The 17,309-nt window shown below is 43.2% G+C and overlaps 1 protein-coding gene across 9 annotated transcripts in view; it reads left to right on the top strand.

The window, feature by feature from the left end:
- szt2 (SZT2 subunit of KICSTOR complex) overlaps window positions 1-17,309 on the top strand; it is a 106,843-nt gene that overhangs the window by 41,970 nt on the left and 47,564 nt on the right. For all 9 annotated transcript variants that reach the window (XM_013911341.1, XM_005734980.1, XM_005734982.1 and 6 more), the window contains 4 exons: window positions 2,894-3,012; window positions 3,236-3,400; window positions 5,151-5,235; window positions 13,668-13,841. In XM_013911341.1, coding sequence (XP_013766795.1) covers window positions 2,894-3,012; window positions 3,236-3,400; window positions 5,151-5,235; window positions 13,668-13,841 — 543 coding nt within the window. The remainder of the gene's footprint in view (window positions 1-2,893; window positions 3,013-3,235; window positions 3,401-5,150; window positions 5,236-13,667; window positions 13,842-17,309) is intronic.

Here is a 17,309-nt window from a genome sequence, read left to right as displayed (position 1 = left end):
ATTTAAAAACTGCTATAAAGTCCACACTTTGTCCGTCTGTCCTGCTCACATCTCCAATGGTCGTACACGTTGTCATTAACGTGGCTTCACTCCACATCAGCCGCTTTGGTAAAACACAGCACATAAGGACGCTGTCAGAGCCTGTCAACCACGTTGATCAGCTGCGTATATACGAATGTGCATCGCATCATTGGCTGGACTGTGGGATAAGGTGGCATCGTTCTAATCCCATACGGGAGCAGCCAGTCACTGACTCACACTGCAGAACTGAATCGTTAAAGTTTTCATTTTAAATTCAATTCAGGCTAGTTTTTTGTTTTTTGTTGGGTTTTCTGTGCGCAGAGCCAGCAGTGCACAATTGCGCACGTGCGCAGCTTAGTGGGAACATTGGTCATAAATACAACTTGAAAATTCATATTGTTACCCCTCAGTACGGAAGAGGATTAGGGCCACTGGGAAAAAAAAGTTGGGCCGTTTTTTTTTTTTTCTTCTTTTCCTGAAGTCAGAATTCTGACTTTAATCTCAGATTTTTTTTCCAGTGGCCCTAATCGTCTTCTGTACCTCAGCCATAAAAGGCTGATGGGATATTGTTGTCACCCCACTGTGGGGGGTCAGCAGCATGAACATCTAAGTTTGTGAATAACTGGGAACGAGGCAACGCAGGAGCTTCAAATTGATGCCATTGGTGTTCAGATCTTAGTGACTTTGAGGGTTCTGCCAATCTTGTGAATGGCATGTCTGCTGGAGGGCAGCTTCTAGTGTTTTGAGTGGTGTAGAGCCCTTAAACTCCGTAGGTGTCCATGCATTAGTAAGCTACTGAAAAACATGGTGACTGCATTGATGCATTGTTTCAATTAATGGCAGCAATGCAGCAACAACTTAACCTGCAGCAGTTAGTTAGGTTATCCTGGTGTTAATAACGGGGTTTGACATACATGTGGCAACATTTCCACATATGATGAACTTTGATTTCTTAAGGATAGTTGGGTCAAATGTTTTTTATAGATGTTCATGTTTCCTGCAGCCTAAGATGTAATGCGCTGTTATCTGTGACCATTGTCAGGCGCAGATTTTGCACAAAGCAGTTCTCAGTTTCTGAGGAGGCTTTTTAGTGCTGCGTAGCATTATAAAGGTCTTTGAGTGCTCAGGTCCATTTACCAGTAAACATAAATGAAGGCCTGTAGCACTGTGTGGCGCCCCTCAGTGCAACAAGCCGGTGGCTGATGCTGCTCGGCTGCACACACAGTGGTGAGGGGTGGAAACCTGCAGACAGTTTTGCTAACACCCTTCACTGCTCCTCTTCTCTCACTGAGTGTGACTTGGGGCGCTGACAGAGAAGGCAGTTGTCACCTACCTTGTTTACACATCTTTTGGGGAACAAGGGTTCTGTAGTCGAGGGGTGTGACTCCCAAATTGGACTCAATTTAGAGAGAAATGTTTTTCAGCCCTGCACACAACACAAACCCAACTACTGTGTGCACCTTAGTTTCATCACACTGTGAATAATCCCACTGTGTGTGTGTGTGTGCTTTAAACACGTCTTCCTTCAGCTAACTCATGTTAAAAATAGAAAGTCGAGACGTTTGGGTGTGAAGAGTTTCTGCTGCCCGGTGCTGTTCCTCCTGCGGACATGTTGATGGGGCTGTTGCACTGGGAATCTGTCTCAGGCAGACACGCTGGCCTCACTTCATGGTTTCTCAAAGCATAACTCATTAAAATCCTCGTCTGCTTCTTCCACTCATCATAGTCTGAAATTATCTTTATTCTGCAGTATCACTGGATGGCTGTATTAAAGTCTCCTCCATGTGTTTGTGTGATTAGTTTTCTTTTGTCAGCAGAAGAGCTGCTTTATTAAAGCAGACCCAACATTACTCCTTTACATGTTTTTTCTTATATTGAGTGCCACAGTATATCATGGTAATAGTTTCCAATATTGAGGTTAGCGTATGTTTAAGCTGCGTGCCAGAGATGACCATATTAGGAATGTCCCCTCTCTGTGACATCATACAGAGCCGGAAGTAGAAAAAATGCCTCTGTGTTTAGAGCAACCACAGGGATTGATTGTGGATAACCTGACCTTGTTATTTGAAACCAGGGCCATGTTCAATATCAACATTCACCTTGGAAAGTATAAATATGTCTTTGAGAAACAAAGACGAGGTTCCCTTGAAATGCTCAGCAGAAGCAAACAAGAATAAAAATGTTTCCGTCTGGATTTGAAAATTCGTTTTCGAGACGTTCCTGAAACTATCATGTTTTTTATGCTGCATTATATGTGAAAGCTGCTTCCCCTTACTTTGGTTTTGCCCTTGTCACCACAGGCAGTCCACTCCCCATCGATCCAAGGCGTCTCACTCACATCAGCAACGGGCCCATCTTAGCATCTTTAAGCAAAGACTGATATTTTTTCCCTTGTTTTCGATTTCTTCTTTCATTTGTTTCTATACAGCCAGATCCAAGCAAGGTGCTTTATCCTTACTTTATACTGGGTTTCTAGGTTCATACAATATTAGTGAGACAACCATCCTGTGGCAGAACCAGTGTCTGCAGGGTGGTGCAGTCATGTGCTTCCATCACAGGATGGTGAACACAAAAACATCGGGCTATAGACGTGACGTTGGCATGTTATTAGAGATCAATATCACATAGCTGGAGACTTTCTAAACATCTCGCACAGCTTGAAAGTTTCTGAACTTCACAAACAAGGACAGTCTTAAACCACTTACCCTTTGTAGGCAGAACCTTTGGATTATTTGACTTTGTCACAGGGGAGCAGTTCGCCTCATGCACTCGATCCTCTGAAGACTTTAATCGCTAACTTTCCGTCCCGTTTCTAATGCACTGGCAGAAGAGGTGAGGGTGACACAGGGCTCTGTTATCACCGTTTGTTCAGGTCCAGAGATCACAGACGAGCTGGTGAAGGTGCTGCGTAAGCGCCTGGATGAAACCACCTTGGACATCATCACTGTCATGCTTGTCAGGAACTGCAAGCTGACGCCAGCTGATGTGGAGGTACATTATGATTTTCACTTTTTAGGGGAACGTTGCTTTTGTGTTTCTGTGTGTGTGGTGTTCTTCTGTAGTTCTGTGTGCAGCGCCTTGTACAGTGAAATGAGTAAACTGTGTCCTGCGTCTGGGTTGTATCCACCCTGGGGAAAGCAGAAAGCACTTGTTTGCACTCAGACTACTGAAAATTGCTTCAGATAAAAGCCTTCACCAAATGTTGTCTGGTCAGTTCATCCAGCCGTCAGGATCTCCAGCCACTGAGGTGATGACCTTCAGCCTCCCCCAGTACTGTCTGCCCTGGCTGTCCGCTGTGGCTCACTACCTCAAACAGAACCTCCTCATCTTCCTGCACGTGCCCAAGTACACGGACATGAACACAGCACATCACTTCAAGGTACAACCCAACATTTCCCCTCATGCGTTCACTTTAATATTAGTCTATAAATCTTTAATAATACCTGGAATCAGCATGGTGTTAGTCAGGTGAGCAGAAAGAAATCACGTTTGTTTCCAAAGGTTTTCAACCACAGTGACACTCTGTGATAAAACGCCAGCCTGTGGTGGAGAGTAATTACAAAAGCCCTTTAATGATGGCTGCCTGTCATTACATTTCTATGTGAGCTGTGACGGTGCACCAGTATGCACAAAAACAGAACACCCTTTAAGTGGAGTTGAGCCTTCATTAAAACACGAGTCCTCTGACACGTCAAAGTGTCGGCTGTGCAAGTGATCGTCTTTGTAGTCCTGGCTCTTGGCAGTTCTGTCACTTTCAATAACTGTTTACACCCCAAATGAAAGGCTGAGTTCAGGCAGCACTGTGACATTGTTACAATAAAGTCTGATGGCGTGAAAAAAGCAGTCGGATCAGAAAGCTCGTTGTTACTTTATCGTTCACTCGGTCTGCTTGTTTGTATCTCTGTTTATTGGTTCTTTAGGCTTATTGAACATTGGGACTTATTACAGTGTTTTCTTTACTAATAATTATAGACTGTGTGTAAAATAGATTATTATGTTAGTATTTGGTATCAAGTTACAGATGAATAAACTACTTGAATGCTCTTGTATGGGCCATTAGTCCAGTTACCTCCCACAGCAAACGGTGTTAGTTCTCAGATAATTAAAAGGGACCCCAACACATTGCTGTGGATGTGCAGGTTAAAGACAGTTCACAGGAATTTGGAGGCAACACAGAAAACTTGAAGGAACTAAAGTCAGGTTTGAAATTCTGGAAGTTGCCTGAAAAGCTCTGCAGTTTATCCCTGTGGGCCTCGAGGAGGCTGTGACGTGAACCACAGACATGAAGAATAGGAAGGGACCACCAGACATTCTAGTGAAAGAAACCTGCTTTGATAAAATAAATAAAAGGTAAATATGTCCCAGCATGTCTACTAAGATCGTTCTGTTTGAATCGATTAGCCTTTATTTTACTGGAAAATCTCACTGAGATCAAAAATGTATTTCATAAGAGACACGTGTCCAAGGAAGCAGCTAAACAGGCTCACAACACATAAAGATACACGAGCGATAAACAAGTGTCCACTGGTCCACTGCAGGACACCAGCTGCCTCCCAGTAAGAATAAGAAGCAGGCACTGTTACTGGTTACCTGAGCATCTGATCGGTGTAACCCAGCTTCCTGTAGTGTGTACCTGTTCAGGTCTCCACACTGTGTGTTTAATTTACAGGATTTGTTTTGTTCTTAAGAAAAGAGAAAAGTCAGCAGATTGTGTGGTTACTCATTCAGCAGCTCTCTAATCACTCACCATGAGATCGTTTCTGACAGTTTAACATAATCCGAGAAACTACTGCTGCTTGATTAAACACCTGAGTAAACAGACTTTTTTGTGTCCTCCGAATACTTTGAAAGATTTGTTGACTTGTAAAAAATAGGTCCGTGCTCCCTGCAAACTGAGGAAGGCCTGCCTGCATTGATAGATGACAGGCTGACATGCGAGTGCACTACAAACAGCACTGTTTAAAGTGATCGGGATTAAAAATGAATAAATCCTAGATATGGGAGGCTCTGCACAACTGAGGCAGACACTAAAATCATTTTGACAAGTCTGATTGTGGTGTATGAAATAAATGCTGACTTGTGCGGTTTGAGCTTCCAGGGACTGATTTGCTCTCCTGTTCTGTCTGCAGCACTACTTTCATTTGAGCAGTGACACGGCTGACGGTGATATCTACCTCTACAATAAGCCCGGAGGCCAGGGGACGGGAGGCAAAGGTAATCACATTCTCCCAGCCCAGCACGTCAGTGCCACCAGGCCTCAGTTACTCTGTGTTTGAGGGGAAGGTAATCCTACAAAGACAGTCAACGGCACAGTAACCTCAAACCTGTCACCTGTGAATACCGATAGCCTAACCTTATCCAGGTGGGCTGCACTACAGTGTTCAGGAAAATCCAGCTTTGACACATGACCAGAGCCGGCGGTGTCTCTTATTGAGGCTGTTTGCCACAGCCTGTCTCTCTGATAGTGATGCAGGAGTCTACATGTAGGTTATTGCTGCTGTGGTGCTGGTTGCACCTGCTGGAGTCTGTATACTTACTGAGCACTGCTGATGTTCATTCCTGGTAGCCAGGACTAAGTCTCAGCACCTGGCAGCCTTCTCGGCAACACCAAAAGGATGTCAGGTGATGTGAGACTGAGCGCCTGAACAAAAAAGAGGAGAAGCATAGACTCAGTTTCATTTGTCACAGAGACAAGAAATGTTGCAGCTTTGCCTCAAAATAAGGTTTAAAAACCTTTATTCTCTGATCAGACGGCATTATGGCCCCATTAGTGTTCAGACATGTAGCTTCTCCCAGCTGAAAGCTGAACCCAGCTGTGGGCTGATACCTTTCTCAGCTTTTAGCAGATCTTCAGTGCAGTGCGTCACCTTTGGCATTACGTGACACGTCTCTGTCCTCGTACGGGGTTTGGTGGAACCTGTGACACTAAGGTTAGAGTTGGTTTCGTCCACTGAAGTAAAAAAGGTTTTGTGTCTAACTGAAGGTGCAGGCCACCTTTTCTTCTGATTGGCTGTCCCTCAAAACAAGAAGCTTTGAACTGCAGGTGGGCGTGTACACAGCTTCCTACCTCAGATGCCTGCACGTTGCATGTTTGCACTTGTGGACGCTCAGAGTAGAAAAAGCAGTATGAAACTAAAAAGTGTTGAAAACAATGTGAAGCCTGAGCTTCGGCTCACAGGGTGACCTTTCAGTCCTCTGTCCTCATTATTCGAAACCTTAGGCCTTAAGTGGGCATCCACTGCCGTGACCACATATATGTGAGAGGAAGCAGAAAATGGCCTGTTTAAAGACGGATCCATTCTCATAAACTGCTTTACAGCACTGACAAGTTCTCCTTGTTTACTGTGAACAAATAATGACTTTGCTGTAACCTCAGCTCTTGGCTCCGTTTCCTTTGTTAAGCTGCAGATGTGGAGTCAGTGTGATATCGTCAAATTCGCTGACATTCTCTGTTTTTTGTCCTATTTATAACTCCCACATTAAATTCAGGAGACATTTCCCTGTCCCTGTCTGGCATAACAGAGACCATCACACTCGTCCTCCCTTTGCTGCACACTCTTAATTTCTGTGATGAGAATCAGCACATTTGTTTTCCTGAGGCGGCTCTCTTTTCCTCCTCCTTAACATGCACCTGAAACGTGTGTGCGTGTGTGCGTGCGTGTGTGTGCGTGCGTGCGTGCGTGCGTGCACGTGCATTAAGCTGGGAGCCTAACTTGCTCTTTAACCAGCGGTGACCTGCCTGTTGCGGGAAAGCTTCTCAGCTGTCCTGCTCGTTATGTGGATGGTTGTGAGCTGCACAAACAAGTGCTATTTAACAGCCGGCTGCCTTGAGCTAGCAGCTTGTACAGTGTGCTTTATGCACTCATGAATGTAATTTCACACTTGTGTAGAAATTGGTTTGCTTCATGTCAACGGTGCCTCATTTAGCTGTGCTGCTTCATTCAAATCGAGCTGAAGTTCTGCAAAGTTTTTCCACTTTGCCGTCATGCTTTCTCCTGCAGAACTGATCAGTTCCATTTCACATTGCAATACTTTCTTGTTGATCAATATGCTAATGTCATCTACTGGCATTTGAAGCCAGTTAAAGGGGAGTGCTGCTGTTTGTAACTGAAAGGTTAGCTAGTTCACTGCGAGAAAGCGAATGTATAACTCTCCAACCAAAGGGCAGCTAATTATCGATGTAAATGATGAGTTTACTGAATTGAAGCGCTTATGTATAATTACTGTTTCTGTGACACGTTCCCTGCCGTTGTCAATACAACTCAACGTTTGGCTGTTAATCACACTGCTTCATTTTCATTTGTAGAATCATTGTGCCGCCCAAAGTACACTTCCTGTATTAACCAATAACAAAGATGTTGTATATAATCAGACCTTTGGTTGCAAGTATTAAAAAGCAAAAGCACATCAAATGAAATTTACTTGTATTTTTAACCTCTGCCAGCTCGCAGGAAGGGTGATGATCTAATATGAAGACAGGTTGATATGAAACAGAAGTTGCTGTTTGCTGTCTGCACCAGGACTTTTGTGGCCCAATGTAAAAGTATTAGCTGTGATGGAAGTGGCCCAGAGGTGGGCAAGGAGACGGCCTGGAAGGGGAAAGTGGCCAAATTTACATCAGGTGTGGTTTTTGTAGAGTTTTGCACCAAATATTGGATCAGTATCAAACCAAGATCAGCAACAACTTCTCCTGGCATATCAGCTTCTTTAAAAAGAAAAAAGCCAAGATTTATTTGTTTTGGTACCAAGTAACTTTCCAGTGAACAGACACAGCGCTGCTTCCAGCTGCAGAGCAGCGGGAGCTCTGGAGATGGCCTCCTCGAGTCTCTTTCAAACTGACCTCTGCGCGCCTGTCGAATCTAAACATCAAGGCTGATGTGAAGAGTTTGTCCCTCGCTCCTACATTCGCTCCACTTGCCGTCTAACTACTTTTTAATTGCTATGCAGGAAAGCTCTGACTGAATCTCATTAGTCTTAGCAGCTGTGGAACGAGGTCCTCAAGTTATATGATGATATCCAAGCCCCCACTCACTGTGTGAAATAACTCCCGAGTGTCAGACAGCTCGAGAAGTTGCAAAGTGAGAGATACCCTGACTCTCACCTGTGTTGCCTGACTGCTAATTAATGAAATGTTCTCTGATGACTCTTTGCTGCTCAGTCGTTTATCGTCTCAATCCCAGCTGACTAAATTAGGATCGGCTTCCAAACTAGCTGTGAGGTAACAGCTCCTGTTGTAGCTTCAGATTTTATTTGCACTTAAATGTCACGGGCCTTATCAACACTTGTTAATAGATAACATCCTTATAAAGCGCTTATTAACACACACTAGCTGTTAATAATATGCAAATGTGGCATCAGATATGACACAAGGGTTTATTACATGTTATAGACCCATTAAGACTCTAAATAGATTCTTATGCTTAATAGTGATGATACTTTATTATTTATTTATTGTGTTTAACAACTAACTCTGCCTTTCTATTCTAAATCAACAATAATACCTTATTAAGAAGTCCTGCTAACATGTAAACTATGTCAGCAAGCATCTTATAAAGACCTTCTTATAAGATAAGAGTGTTATTCATTTTTATTGTTCCCAGAATTAGAAGTAAAGCTTCATTTAGACGTCTGTGGGAAATGAGGGAATAAACCGACTAACTTCCAGTCAGGTCATTTTGGTTTGCATCGACCGATTTGTGGTTACATTTCTCAGGAAGTGCACGTCAGGTTACGTGGGAGGTTGCAGCGTAGGGTTAAGTAGGGTTTTGGTTGGGGTGTAATTTACGGCGTAGATTTGACGCAGCAGTAAAACTCGCGTGCTGAGTCCTGTTCATGGAAACAAGCTGCCTGCTAACCTGCTCAGTTACAAACAAACTGAAAACCTTTTTCTTCACACAGGCTTAGACTTCACAGGTGCTGTTGCTGTGTTTTATTTCACCTCTCAGTGCAGTGAAAGCCTGCACAGCTTCTTCTTTTTTCAATATATTTTTATTGATTTTATAATTGAGCCGTATACAACAATCACCTTCAAAAGAACACAATAGAAGGTGGACGGCAAGTCTACGAGGTGGTAATACAGCACACATAAATGTTAAGACAGAGCACATTTCACTTAAGTGTATCCATCAGACTGGTTGCCAAATCTTATAAAACACTCTCTCTCGGTTAGACAAGGTAAACCTGATTTTCTCCAGGTGGAGTACATTTCCAAATTCTCTCAACCACATTTCGAAGGTAGGAGGTTTATCAGACTTGCAGCTTTCTTGCCACAAGTGTGGTCACAACCTGCGTCTCTGTCTTGTCCCTTGCCCATCCCGGGTCAGACACCCCGAACAATGCTGCAAAGGGAACATGGGACCTTCCTGCCAAAGGCTTTGGTCAGAAAATCAAACAGATGATTCCAAAAGAGTTAGTTTTTGGCATTGAAAGAAACGGTGAGGTAAAGTTCCTCGACCACTTGAACACTTAAGACAGAGGGCTGAAATATGTTTGATGGTTGTGTTGATCTGTGTGGGACTGGGGGGAGGGGGGGTTTTTTCATATAAATGTGTGTTTATTTACTTAGGAAAATGAAGAAAGGTTGATTGTATTTTGGTAACTGCAAGTACTGTTTTCTTTTTTCAATAAAAAAAAAGACAGAGGGCTGAAACGTTCTTGTATATTTTTTCCACTTTAGTGGGAGAAAAAAATACCTTAAATTGGCTCAGACTATGTCTAGCATTTATAGAACTACAATATGTATTCTTAATGCACTCTGTCCAAACATCATCAGTAACATCCACCCTGCCACTGACCCTAAAAGTATCAGATGAAGCACTGTATGTGTCTAGTAAGGCGTGTAGGGCTCAGCTGACACGGAGCTGTCAACTGCACAGCTTTTTATGCTTTTTCATGTGTTCAACACACTGAGTTTACTTGTAATGAAATGTAAATGAAGTTGAAGTTCAAACATCTGTGAGAGGTCACACTGAGCAGGGCTTCAAACATACATTAGATAAAACTTATATATATATTTAAACTGCAGTTTAAACAGGTGCTTGTGTCAATACTTTAAAAACTAAACCCACAAATGACTCTGTTGGTTGCCTCCGAGAGAAGCTCTTGGATTTTCTCAAATCCACACAATTCCCACTCCCGAGTGTCTTGCCTGAGTGCCTCTCCTTTGCTCGTGTCTTTGTCGGTTCTCAGTCCTCTTAAGTGCTTAAATAGACGGCAGCTGGACTTCAGTAGGTTTGTGAAAAGCTTCTGCCTCTCATCCAAGAGGCTTATTCAGTTCATCTGTCAGCTATGAGGCACCTACAATGCAGCCTCCAGATCCTCTTTAAACCCCACGCTCACTCCTGGCCTGAGTTGACCTCGACAGCTCACATGAGGGTGGAAATGGGGCGATGTCTTCACACTTTGGCCCCAGTGATGCTCATCACACCGTGGCTCATGTGTATATTATTAACAGTAGGTGTACGAACATCCGGCCCCCGTACAAGGGGTCAGCCCCACCAGGGGATCTATACCTGTGGCTTGGTAACAGTTTGAGAACTGCAGAAGCCTCTTGGATGAGAAGCATCTCCATGAACCTAAAAACATGTAGCTCCCCTCTTTTTAAGCACCCAGGAGACTGTTTTGCTCCCAGCATCAGGACTAAGCAACAATAGTTAATGGCAGCTTAGAAATGCAGTAACCAGCACAAACTCCACACAAACACAACAAAGCAACGAGTTTTATTGGTAATGACATAAGCAAGCTATGGTGAGACAGCTGGCTGCTGGGTTGGGCATTAAGCAACATGGCAGGCTGTTTTGGTTTGGTGGATCAAATCTGACTCACAACCCTCTTTCTTTAAGCTAATGTTGGCTAATGCTAGTGTGCCTACAAACACAGCAAAACTGTCTCATGAAGCCAGATACTGAGAATAAGGCTGGATGACTCCCTGGGCTGATCTGGCTATGTATAAATGAGTTTATCACCGAAACATCAGCAGACAGTGAAGTTGCAGCTAGCTGGCTAATCATGTTTTGCTTGCAAATATTACTGCAAGCAAAATCCCGCCAGTGGGTCGGCTTTACTAGTGTGGTGCCCAACAACTGCCACCCCCTCTTGGAGTTTCCTGGTGTTAAATTGGATAAAAACAAAATGTTATTGGTTTTGCATCCCTAATACTCTCTGTTCTCTGGGTCTTTTTAATGTTGACCCAGGTACCATGTTGGAGCTGGTTCAGCATCTCTTCCCACCTTCTCAGTTTAAAGGTACCTGCCCGTTTCACTCCTGCTGGTTGTGTCGACTGAAGCCTGCGCTGCTGCTCGTGGCCTTTTATTTATTTTCTTTGTAGTGCCCTAACACTGTGTTTGGCCTTTGTTAGGCTTCCATCAGCATATACATCGTTGTTGTTGTTGTTGTTGTTGTTGTTGTTATTATTATTGTTAGCTGCATCCATCTTTTAGTTGGCTTAAGATTTGGCATGGACTTGCAGGGTGCATGAAATGCGGTGTTCCCAGGGTCTCTTCTGCTTACAGACATTAGTAAGAGTTCAACACAACCACAATGAAATGCACCTGAAATATAAGAACATACACTTTAAGTATGACACTGTGTGATTTGCAAATTTCATAAACCATTTTTTTCCACAACAGAACAAAAAACCATTTTAAAATGTTGAGAAATGAAAAAGTTGTAACAGGGTCATGCTCATTAAGCTTCCCAGCTTTTATAGAACTGTTAGTCGGTCAGGACCGCTTTAGTTAAACACATGTATAGTTCCCGTAAATGTCTGAGGACGCTGGTTGCTGGATTTTTGTGGGAGGAATGTCTGATGGAGGATGCTAGATGCTCGACAGTCCTGTGTTTCTGTCGTCCCTTTCACTTAGTTCAGACTTTTGTATTATGAAGCTATGCTACTATATAATAGATGCAGTGTGGGGTTTAACATTATCATGTTGAAATGTGCAAGTCCTTCCCTGAAGAAGTGTCATATGTAAGGCAGCGTACGCTGCTCTAAACACGGTCTGTAACTGTGCCCTTTAATGGCGCCTGATCCCTGGGCACTGATGCACTCCCGTAGCACCAGCAGCAGGCTTTCATCTGAGCGCTGAAAACACGCCCAGTGGTCTTTCTCCTCTGCAGGCCAGAGGATCCAGTGTGCATGTTGCACATAAAGAATTTCAAATTTGGATTTGTTTGACCTCACAGCATTTTTCCACTTGGCCTCAGTCTGTCTTTTGGATCATTTTTCTGCCTCGTGTTCACATTGAGCTTCATTATTGCATGATGCAGCCCATTTTTATTCTTTTGAAAAACATTATTCTAAATTTGTTGCACAACATTTTGCAGTTTTTTGCACACTGGTGAACTTCTGCTGTTAAATCAGAAGAAAACAAATTCAGTGTAAATATCTAAATGTTTTCCGTGTTCTGCTGTGAAGGAAATATGGGTTTATGGGATTTTACTTTTGTCTCGTCCTGGGGAGCATTTTATGATTTCGTTTTTATTTGTTGTGTCAAGCTCACCAACCAGTGTCAGTGTTGATAGACTGTGCAGAGGACGGCCATGTGCCCTGAGAATGGAGCCTGAAGTCACTCTGTGGCTGCCCATTAGACACACAGGCCTCATTTCCCAGCTTGATCGTTCGCTCACCATCATGAAGAGCCAGTTACAGGAAGCTTATATCAGTAACTGGCTAATGCAGCATGCTCGGCTGCATGCACATTGCAATGAATAGTCAAATATGAGATGCAGATTCACTTTGATAAGCAGTAAAATTAACAATTTAAATGGTTTAAAAAATAAGAATCATCTTGCCCATGGAGATTTTCCTATTTCTCTGAGCAGGGTCCAGTATCTCCCAGTACAGAACAGAGCGGGCACAGGTGGCAGCAGACATGATATTAAATAAGGCGGAGGTGGAGGGTGGAGGTAGGGCTGCAGAGTAGCTTGCAGTTTAAAGGAGCTTAGTTGGAGATTCGCAGTGACGGCTCGGCTGGTACCTGTACTGCTGCGCGAGGGTTTCAGTTGTTGCCGTCTTAGTTTAGTAGCGTGAGCTTTGTTGTCGTCTTTGTTGACTTTGACCCTCGTGTTGACCCAACATAGGCCACTAACACGGAAACACGCTCACAGACAAAAACGGGCCAATACTTGAATAACCTGCTTGATCTAACAACACATGCGAGTTTGGTTTCTTCTTACTGCCTTGGAATAATTACTGCTACATGTGATTGTGTAAGTTTTCATTTACTAAACACCGTGGTAGAAAGAACGCAGCCGCGGATGCCCTCACTCATCCTTCCTTAAGCTTCACAGTATTTCTCAGGGAGTATCAGCTTGTGTGGGTTCAGCTCACTCCCAGCACTTTGATGAATTTATAAAGTGTACATACGTGGTGGTTACGTAGCTGTGTGTTAGCTCAGGAGCTTTCTTTGAGAACTAGTATAACATCCTCAGACATGTGGTGGCAGCTATACTTCTGATGAAGCTTGTGCACAACTGTGATGCGTCAGGAAGTATGAGATGATCGATAACGAGGCCTGAAAACCTCAAAGTTGCTGGGAAATTTCAAATAAACATGAAATGAGGAGACTATGAATTGAAAACTAATGAGCGACCCAGACTTTGGTGATTTGAAGTTGGTCGTTTGAACACGTTCCCTGCTCTTTCAGGTATCGCCTGCATCGCCCTCTCCTTTGTCGATGCCCACGGTCGGCCCCTTCAAGTTCCAGCTCAGGGCGGTGCCGCCCTGCAGAAGTCCGAGAACTGCTCCGTCCCCCTGCACCCGGATCGCTTTAATGAGCTGACCGCTGTCGTCAAAGTGGAGTCCATCATTAGCGGCTCAGGTAATCAAAAAGAAATCGCAGTCGTTTGTAAATGTTGTATCGATATTTTAGTCACAGCAGAACAAAGGAAACACGTGTTTATCAGAAGGAAAGAATTTGCCATTTTAATAAAAATATTAGCAGCAATGTTGATGACAGGTCGACAAGATTCGTGCAGCAGGAAACAGCTGTGAGTGGTGTTTGGTGCTCGGTGGGTCCATAAATAAGCTTTATTGAAGAGATGCTGGAAACAAGAATTCATCAACACAACAGTGCTGGCTTGGCCTCTGAGGAAGACGAACTGATTTACAATGAAAATGAAAAAATGCCTGCTTGTGTTCCTCAGAAATGAATTTTATTGCTCCTATAAAAGCTTAAATTGACCACGAGTGAAATGCCCCGAGGAGAGAGGGAAAAGAAATGTATAAATATTCAGTTACTTTGCTCCTTTTTGAAACTTTCAGTGATGTAAAGTATCTGTTGAATGTAACCTGCAGCCGCGCATGTACGTGACGACTCACAAGCTGCAGATTTGCAGCCTGTAAACAGCTGATGCAGCCTGTAAACAGCTGATGCAGCCTGTAAACAGCTGATGCAGCCTGTAAACAGCTGATGCAGCCTGTAAACAGCTGATGCAGCTGTCACTGTCATAGCTGCACTTTTATTTTTCATTTGCTGCAGTTCTAAAAATCTCCATATTGTGAAGCTGCCTTTCTGGTGAACCTGAACTGTGTCTTTGCAGAAGCTGTCCACACACAGTGACTCGAGATCACAGGCCTTTGTATTTCTACAGTTTAATAAGCGTCTGTGTTATCTGAGCTTTGCTGATGTTTTATTGAAAACCCAGCAGCCAATCAGAGCTGCAGACTGTAAACAAATTTGTATCTCAGGTGAAGCTTGATATTGACAGGGAGCCACTTTGATGTGCAGGATGTAGACTAGAGCCTCTTTCAGTCTGACATTATTAAAGGAGGTGATGAGAGGTTTGTAGCAACTCTCTTAAAGGTGTGCTGAGTGTATGTTGATGCAGCTTGAGACAGAAGATGTGGCTCTGGGTGATCTTTCTCTTCATCTGCTCCAGAGCATATTTTAATATTAGGTAGCAATGAGATCCAGATGTCCAAGCCCAAACTGAGGTAATGACCTGGTCTCCAGATGTTTTCATAGTCTGCGTAGATTAAGCACGACTTGAATTTAGCATGTGAAAATCAGTGCAGTCCACTTTTACAATGCCAAACGCATGTTTCCAGCAGAGACTGGGCTCATTGGTTTTCACATTATTCTTCACCCTCTGGAGAATCGTTTCACTGCTGGATTTGTTTATGCAACAAGGTTACAGCACGTCCCAGGAGGCATGTAAACGCCACTCATTTTAAAATGGATTAATTGCAAACATAAACATCAAACTGTGCTGGGGTTAACAGTCCAGCCGTTAAATTTAGTGTCCAAATATGAAATGCCCCTAAATCGGAACAAGTAAATCTGCCGGTTAATGAATACGAGTCTATTACGGAGCCACTTACGGAAGCTAAATTTGTCAGTGTGACACTGCAGCACACGGCCATAAATCAAAACGAAATCTCATATTTGGGGCTTGTTGTTATATAAAGTGTTAGTCACACTCTGCTGCTGGGATTGGTGAAATATGGGGGAAATAATAACCAAGCTGTTTTAGGCATTAAAAATAGTCATCGTCAGTGCTGTAGGTTTAACTGTGTAGTATAACCTTCACATTACATGCTTTCTATATAGTTTCATGACATGTTCAGTGAATTCTGCTGAAATATGAAGTGTGAGTGTGTGAAGCAGTGAACAGAGGCCACCGAGTTCATATGATGTGTCCCTAACAAGCATCTGAACATAACGGGCCATCGTCCCTCTGAGCAGGTGCTTTTTATTCTTCATCACCTTCTGCAATTAGGTTGAATAGATGTGTAGAAGTGACAGAGAGGGATGTGTTAGCTAATCGTTAATGCAATGCAATTTAAACTGTGCGCTACCATGAGCTGTTTTTAACATCGATATATCACAGACAGTTTAATCATGATCCTTGTGAGAGAAATGACACCATGGTGCAGATGATTAATGGCCCTTATCTGAGTCCGACATGGTGCCACAGCTGACCTGATATTAAGACCACATCTCTAAGAAACGTGTGCTGATTACTTCTGAAAGCTTAAGTGTTGGTACTTTTATCTCTACCTGGATTATAAGGAGCAACCCTTTCTGTGTAGGAACCCCTACGATTTAAAATGACAGAAGCCTCGTGGAAATTACTGAGAGACGAGGGGCTTGGTGTCTACGCAAAACATCTAAACAGGCTTTACAGTTTTGTCACTCCAGTAAACACCTCATGCATGAGATGCAGGTGTTACCATTTCAAACTGAAGTCTCTCCGTATAAGTAGCTTGTGCATGTAAATGAAGTATTTCGATATCTGGATAGTGACTAAAAAGGTTTTCTTTTGTTATTTTGGTATCATTATGAGACCCTGAAACTGTGTGCTGGAGGAAAACTCAGTTTTGGATGTTTGTCCACATCACAGGTGATCACATATCAAAAAGCATGAACGATGGGACAGCCGGTGTCTGCAGTGCTTCCTTTTCATTGGCCGTAACATTTGATGTCACTTAACAACAAAGGTGTTTGTTGTTATGACTTCTCTGCAGCAGAGCAGCTCATCCACTCATTGAAAGGTTGATGGTTCGATCCCTGGATGTAATAAATTTACAGTTTACTAACAATAACCCCAAAATGCTCTTTGATATCAGAGTATGAATGTGTGTGCTTGAATAAATGAATGTGAATGGGTGAATGATGTATAGAGTGCTTTGAGGGCTTCAGTAGAGTAGAGAGTGCCGTATAAGAACAGGTCCATTCACCATTTACATCCTACAGCTACTGAATTTTACTGAAGCCAGTTCTGCATTGGCTTCAGCTACAGTTGAAGCCAATGCAGAACTGGGGGATAAAAAGTCCGACTGCACATGATTAGAAATGAATAGGAAAACAACCTTATTGCTGGCTAACTCGATGACCTCAGTAAATACTTTCTGATTATTTTAGGATCTATTAAAAATGTTTATATTGAATATATTGGACCTGATTAACCTTTAGAAAGAAAAGTATGCTTTATGGCGGGCCTGTCCTGTGGTTGATGATCCCTCAGTGTCACAGTCAGACCTGCCCTGTGCTTTTCATGCATGGGTGACATGAGGCCAAGCCAATGAAAGGGCTCAGTCTTAGGCTTTGCAAACCAGTGGGTGATATCACAGTGGATACAGACACCTTTGATACAGGGGTTAAGCTAAAGGACACACAGCACAGGCATTAAGAGCAGCCTCATTATCAGTTGTTTTACATACTTGTAACACAACGTCCGCTGATGACAGCATTAAATGCTGCCATGAGGCTGTGGCCCTTAAAGGGAAAATAATGATATCTCAGTTTCATTTTGCCATCCATCCATCCGTCTGTCCGTCCATCCAT

Source organism: Pundamilia nyererei, unplaced genomic scaffold (genome assembly GCF_000239375.1).
Source record: "Pundamilia nyererei isolate P.nyererei 1_Seehausen unplaced genomic scaffold, PunNye1.0 scaffold00061, whole genome shotgun sequence".
NCBI classification, from domain to species: domain Eukaryota; kingdom Metazoa; phylum Chordata; class Actinopteri; order Cichliformes; family Cichlidae; genus Pundamilia; species Pundamilia nyererei.
This window is presented reverse-complemented; position numbering and strand designations above follow the sequence as displayed.